Here is a 6,939-nt window from a genome sequence, read left to right as displayed (position 1 = left end):
CTGGTCCTCAGTTTAGCCCACATAGACTTCTGTTGTGCTCACTGTGTGAGGAGTTTTGCAAAAGTGACCTAAGTATTGGGAAATGTGTCCTAGCGTCTGTAAAAAACTGTAATCAACATTGGGTTTATTCCCCGTGCTTACCATAAACTTTTTCTTCAGTTCTACACTAACTGCTAATAATAACAATTATTATTACAGTTCTACTCTCCTCCTAAAATGAGCTTTTTATTCTGAACGGTATCTGAAAAGTTCAAGTTTCCTCTTTGAATTCATAAAAATTATCGTGTTTGTGTGGCTGTTGTAATCATGCATGTTTCCAGTACAAAAATACCCTCCATAGATTCAGTCATTAAAATAATCCGATCAGCAATGAAGACTAAAGTTGAATGTATGAAAATGACTTTGTTCATATTAGGAGTGTGTCAAACCAACAAAATGTCCCTTTTTTATAATGACGTTGGCTCCACGTTTAAATGGTCTGATGTTGCTGACATCACTGAATGATGAAGCAGCCACGCCCTCACCTTCCTCCCTGACGTCATTCTGTGATTCGCCACGTCGGAGGTTTGACTCCTCCGAACGGCTATCCTGAGATACCCCGGAGCACAGTGCTGTCCTACACCACTCCCCGGGCGCTGGATTGGTGGCTGCCCACTGCTTCACTGAGTGAATGGGTTAAATGCAGAGAGTAATAATTATTACATTATTATGATCTTTTTACATTTGGGTTGCTTGGACTTTATTCTTCTCTGCAATATTCAGAAAATCCCAATGAAACTCTCAAACTTCCATCAACAAGCTCTTTTGGCTCTTTGATCTATAAACATAACTTTTCTCCACAAAGACTTTATTTTTGGAACAACTGTAACATTCTTTACAGGAATAAGGCTCTATTCTTCTTTATTATGGGTTTAATTTAATTTAATGTTTTATTTTTTCCCCTCCCTTTTAATCTGTGTCTCTATCGAGTTTGCTTAATTGTACGTACTCTTCCAGTGTCTCCTCCATGTGTTATGCTTGTTGTTATTATTCCCGTTGAAATAGCTGGAGGAAAAACAAACACTGTACATGTTTTTTAAAAAACAAAACAAACTTTATTATGGAACAGCACACAGAAAACGTATACAACTTGAACAAAATTAACATAAGCCAGGGGGTGTAATATAAAAAGTTACATACATTCAAATAATTTAAGAGACTCTCGTGTTTGGACGACCTCCGCTACGTGCTCTGACGTCAGCGCTGTTGCGTCCTAACGTACCCGGAAGTAATTGTGCGCAGTAGCGGCTGCAGCTAGCAGCGGCTATCAGGAGAAGTTGTGGTGGCTAACAGTCGCAGCAGCTCCTCCGAGAGGACAGACGGAACGACAGACAGGTGAGGCTCACGTGCGACCGGCGTGTTTACGACTCTGACAAACAAAGAAACAGCTGGAGGCTTCATGACAGACACACCGCGTCTGAGTCACTGTTAGCTGCTCCAGCTGTTTCATCCTCCTCTCTCTCTGTGTGTGTGTGTGTGTGTGTGTGTGTGTGTGTCTGTCTGTCGGCAGCAGCAGCAGGTAGTGTCGGTCACAGGTGACGCCTCGCGGGTCTGAGCCCAGTGTATACCCGGTTAGCCTTCAGATGCTAACATAGTAATTGGGATACTCCAAATACTCTGAGTACTGCAGAGCAACTACTTTGATTAGTTTAAGTAAAACAGTAAAAGACTCGGATTACATGACTAAAGGTAATTCGATTACACTTCAGTTACAGATTACTGAGCTGAACTCAGTAGCTTTGCTAGCATGCTAGTTCTATCTTCAGAGTTGAGGTTGATAAGATAACCTTTATTAGTCCCACACGTAGGAAATTTGTTTTGTTACAGCAGAAAGTGGACAGTGCAAAGTTACATAGCAAAATTAGAAAAAACCCACTGGAATAAGATAAGAATAAGATACTGTACACAATAGAATAAAACAGAATACAAATGCTATATACAATTGAGTATAATACAACGAAACTGAAGTGGGTCCAGTGATGAGCTCACCAGGCCCCGAAACTGAGCCAGGATCAGCCACTCCAGGGTCTTCATCAGGTGTGATGTCAGAGCCACCGGCCTGTAGCTGTTGAGGTCCTTTGGGCGTGAAGTCGTTGGCACTGGTACAAAACAGGAGGTTTCCAGAGCTCTGGGACTCTCCCCAGGCTCAGGTTGAAGAGGTGCTCCATCACCCCACACAGTTGTTATCAAAGGCATCTGCTGTGATGCTCACACCTTTGATAAAGTCTTGCAAGTGTCAGCTTTGTTTTTATAGATATAAAAATATGGAAATGTACTGATGTATGATCAGAATTACAACATTTCTGACTCTCAGAGGCGAAATTTCCCTGATTGAAATCAAATCGATTCTAGAAATCAGTGACGATACCCGGCCCTAGTGGAGAGTGTCACAGGCTGCATCCGCGTTGGCCCCGGGGGGGGGGTTATCGCGATAACATGCGAGAATTCTCGGGACAGGTAGTACGGTCGCATGCTAACGGCTAACAGCTCAATGTCTCTCACAGTGACGTGCCCGGGGGTTACACCAACTGTCATTCACAAACACTGCCAGTCCCCCTCCTTTCCTCTTACCGCTCTCCTCCTCCTCTCTCTCCGTCCTGTCCGCCCACAGCAGCTGGAATCCCGGTAGCATCACGCTTAGGGCTGGGCCATATTATACCGTTCACGGTAATACCGGTATAATGTTAGGCAACGATAGGAAAATGAAATATCGCGATAGAATATGAGTAAAACGCGCATGCGCAGTGCCTTTGTTTTCATGCACATGGCCGATTGTTGAGTGAAACAGATGAACCAGAATTGGTTTGTAAAAATGGTGCAACTTCCGTGATGTGGAACTGGTTTGGTGTTTGTCCGTCAGATACACAACAACACACATTTTTTTTTGCAGAACATGCAAGCGGCCGTTGTTATTGTCATATTTGTCGGACTAAGATGCTCTTAAATCTGGGAGTAATCTGGGTCCTAAACTCCGTATGCTTCAGGTCAAACGAACACTGCAGCATCACTGAGAGTTAAAAACTGTCTAAATTCTTTCATCTTTAATAAAACGATCAGCATTGCTGCTTTACCAGGTGTAACTATAAAGTTTAACTTCCAGGCATCCATGAAAACAAAAGTTATTACATTTAACGGAGTTAGAAGTTAGCAGGAAGCTAGCGGAAGTTAGCTCGCTAGTTTCGCTAGTTACCTAAGCATGATATTGCATGTTCTGACTGAGAGATTTCTGAAAAAATTCAAACGTACAGCTCTGCTATCACTTCCAACATAAATGAAGACAGGAAACTAAACAGCAGTGACGTTTGTAGGGTTACTGAAGTTGGGCTAGCTGGTATATCATATAATGATGGGCTACGTGATCGCTAGCGACACAGCTATGTTAGCATAACATAAACAGTGAAGCTGGAGGACGAACACTAACACTTTCCCATTTATAAAAGTTAACGTGAAGGTTCCTCATGGTTAGAGACAAATGCAATCGCATGGCAGGGTGCTGTAAACACCAAACTTCAGTCAAGAGAACAACTGAGATAATCCATCCACAATACGAGGTTAGTCATTAATATACTGCAACAACATGGGAATAGAGCCGCTGCCAGAGAATTCAACATTAATGAATCAATGGTACAGAAGTGGAGGAAGCAAGAAGAATGAGTTTAATAAAGTTTGATTTATCTGACTGCTTTGTTTCGCTTAATGTGCCTTATAATCCTGTGCACCTTATGGTCCGAAAAATACGTACTGCACACTGCAGTTTAATGTTGCAAAGCTCCTCTTTTTAACTTCAGTGGATATTATACATGATTATGCTCAGGACATGTCAGCCCATTTCTACTGGAAATGCCTTTTGGTTAAACTTTCAGCAAGGAATTTGCATTTGCACTGTTACAGTTTTATAAAGCTTTAATGTACATAAAAACCAGCTTCTTGTTTAAGTGAAAATAAATGGAAGGTTGTCTTTTTGCGCTAGTAATGTTGTGGAGTTGTATTTTGTCTCGCATCAATTATATCGTCAGTTATATCGTTATCGCAAATTTTCAAATATATATCGTGATAAATATTTTTGGCCATATCGCCCTGCTCTAGTCACGCTCGTGTCCGGAGTTAGCGGTGTTAGCCAGGACTCCGTTAGCATCATGATGCTACATTGCCAGTGTCTTTTTTTTTTTTTTTTGTATAAAAAAAAAAAAACTTTATTAAGAAACAGTATACAGAACATGTATACAATCAGAACAAAATTAACATATGCCAGGGGGTGTAATACAAAGAATTACAAACATTCAAATAATTTGTTACATTGCCAGTGTCATGCCAGCACCACTGCAGGATGCAGCGCTAACAGCTGATCCCCACTGTAAACAAAGGATCCATGCGCTGGGTCCCCAAACACGGCTGAAAGAGGTGGAGAGAAAGACAACCAAGACTAGCACAAAACGGTAGTCCATGATTGCAGAATCTAATTGCTAAAACTTTAGTTACAAAAAATTACGAGAAAGTAAAGAGGAGATAAGAAGGTCAGAATGAGTGGAGCTGCTGTAACAGGCTGCCACACACGGGGGGGCGCCGGAAGTAAGGTTTTCAGGGGTCATCACACTGACCCTAAAGTAATTCATGCTAAAAATCTTGCTCTGTTAAGGAGATATATAAATATGAAATAATAAAAATAAATAAAATGAGAAGGAAAAATGCTGCATTAATAATTCTGTTTCATCTGCACTTTAGCAGGTGCTAAAATACTCTGATTACTACAGTGAGAGTACTCTGATTACTGTATGGTGGCAGGTGTCAGGACAGTGGTTATCAGTGTGAAAACCGAAGACAATTCAACTTTGATAACAGATATATGATTAACTTGTTAATTTTAATGGCTAAATTTCATATTCACAAGTCCAAATGTTTAGGAAGACATCCCTCTTTTTATGTATTCTCCTTTGAACTTGTACAGTATCTTAATTCAGCTAAGAACTCCACTAACCCAAAAGCTATAAAAACTATTGGTGTTTGTGAAAAAAATCAAGATCTTTCAATCATTTTATTCTTTGGCTTGATCAGTTACTTTCCCCCTAGCATATTTATATTGTAGGTTCTGAATATTGTTTTGTTTTTTTGTTTGGCTATGGTATGCAATTTTTTTGTAAGTACAACACCATCAATGTGGTACTGTTTAATTCTATTTTGTACTGTACTGATGTTTAAATAAAGGTTTGAATGAAAAAAAAAATTGGTTATCAGTGTGAAGGTTCTGAGCGCGCTCATACTGAAGGAGGCATTCGATTGGCTGTTTTCCTGAGAACTCGTTTCATTGGTTAGATGTTATAAACACTCCCTGTCATGATCATGATTGCTAATTGTTAGCATTTGTGCGTGTGAGCAGCATGATAATGTCACATTAGGTTGGGCAGTCACATGACCTGTTACCTGTCATCAGGTGTGTCTGTGGATGGAAGTGTGCAGCTCTGCAATGGGACCAGAGCGCGTCTTACCGAGCTCCGAGGACGAGCTGGGAGAGGACGAGCGACCGACGGACGGAACGCTGCCGCCGGGTGCCATGTGGGGTGGGGGGGATGGGGAGGAGGAGGAGGCAGTGGGGGAGATGGAACCGGATGGCGAGGAGGAGGAAGACGAGGAAGATGGCAGTGGGGGAGGGTACTACTACCAGCCTCTGAACCAGGAGCCCGACGGTGTGAACGGTGGCGAACAGCCAGAGGATGAGGAGGAGAAGCGGGGGGAGGAGACGGGGGAGGCGGCCTCCCACTCTGAGCAGCTGCAGCAGGTGCAGCAGCGGATAGAGGTGAGATCTGCCCCGCGACAGGTGAGCCACGTCTCCCCTGGCACTCAGCTTACCTGCACGTCTTTCCACAGGTGTTGGGGTTGCACCTCCCCGAAGCTCCGCCTCCTGACAGCGACGAGGAAGAGGACCCCGAAGGAGCAGCTTCTGAGAGGAGCCATGCCTCCATCCCCATGGACGCAGGTGAGACACACACCTGTGACACCTGTTCGGTGACTCAGAATAAACACTGACATCACTTCCTGTAACCCGCAGATCACGTCGAGCTGGTGAAGAGGACGATGGCGGCCGTGGCGCTGCCATCTTTGGGCGTGCCGCCGTGGGCGCGGGAAATCTCCGACGACCAGTGGAAGGACATGGTGCGTGACACGCTGCAGAGCCGACAGAGCGCCGCCGCCCTGCGCAAACCTCCCCGGGCCCTGAACGCACCACAAGAACTACATCAACTCTGAACTCTGACTGTCCTTGAATGCACCACATAGACATCACCATCACCGTGGGACCCTGAACGCACCGTGACCATTCCTACAGATTAATGGACTGAGCACAGCACAACCACTTCAGGAGCCCCCAGGTGACATTGGACACCTGAGCTGAGCTCACCTGAGCTGAGCTCACCTGTAGTTCATTATGACCACTTCAGGGCCCAAAGATAAATACAGTGCTTTGTTTCTCCAGAAAAGTGTAATTTATTGAAGCCCATAAAGATTCCAGGTGATCAATATGGTAATTATGAATAATAAATTAACAGTTTCAGTGAGTGATTGTTCTGGTGTTTGTTTATCACTGGATAAAAAGTTAGATATGTAACTGACAATATCGTTTTCTAACTTTAAAATCATACAGATATATAAATCAGTTATTGATCGGATCTGCTGATTGGTGGTAAAATATCAGTTATTGATCACTGTTTGATAACTCATGCCTGACTTATTTTGCACCTGTGTGAAAACACCGTCCTTTCTTTCCCTTTCCAAATAAAAGCGTCACACCGGTGCACAGTGTAAATGTAGTTTCACTGGAACATTTTTTTTCTTGTCTCTGTGACGAGTTTTTAAACTGAAGTGGAAGATCAAATAAAGTCCGACTTCAATGTTTGCATCAGTGTTTTA

General features: G+C 43.1%; 1 protein-coding gene across 1 annotated transcript; it reads left to right on the top strand.

Annotated features, from left to right (window-relative positions):
* The first annotated feature begins 1,227 nt into the window (after positions 1-1,227).
* On the top strand, positions 1,228-6,939 carry mea1 (male-enhanced antigen 1). Its single transcript, XM_080869895.1, has 4 exons — positions 1,228-1,374; positions 5,468-5,830; positions 5,902-6,010; positions 6,083-6,939. Exons 2-4 carry the CDS (start codon positions 5,480-5,482, stop codon positions 6,277-6,279), a joined length of 657 nt encoding a protein of 218 aa, XP_080726021.1. The 5' UTR covers positions 1,228-1,374; positions 5,468-5,479; the 3' UTR covers positions 6,280-6,939.

The sequence above is a fragment of the Rhamphochromis sp. 'chilingali' genome (genome assembly GCF_963969265.1).
Source record: "Rhamphochromis sp. 'chilingali' genome assembly, chromosome: 20".
In the NCBI taxonomy this organism is placed as follows: Eukaryota; Metazoa; Chordata; class Actinopteri; order Cichliformes; family Cichlidae; genus Rhamphochromis; species Rhamphochromis sp. 'chilingali'.
This window is presented reverse-complemented; position numbering and strand designations above follow the sequence as displayed.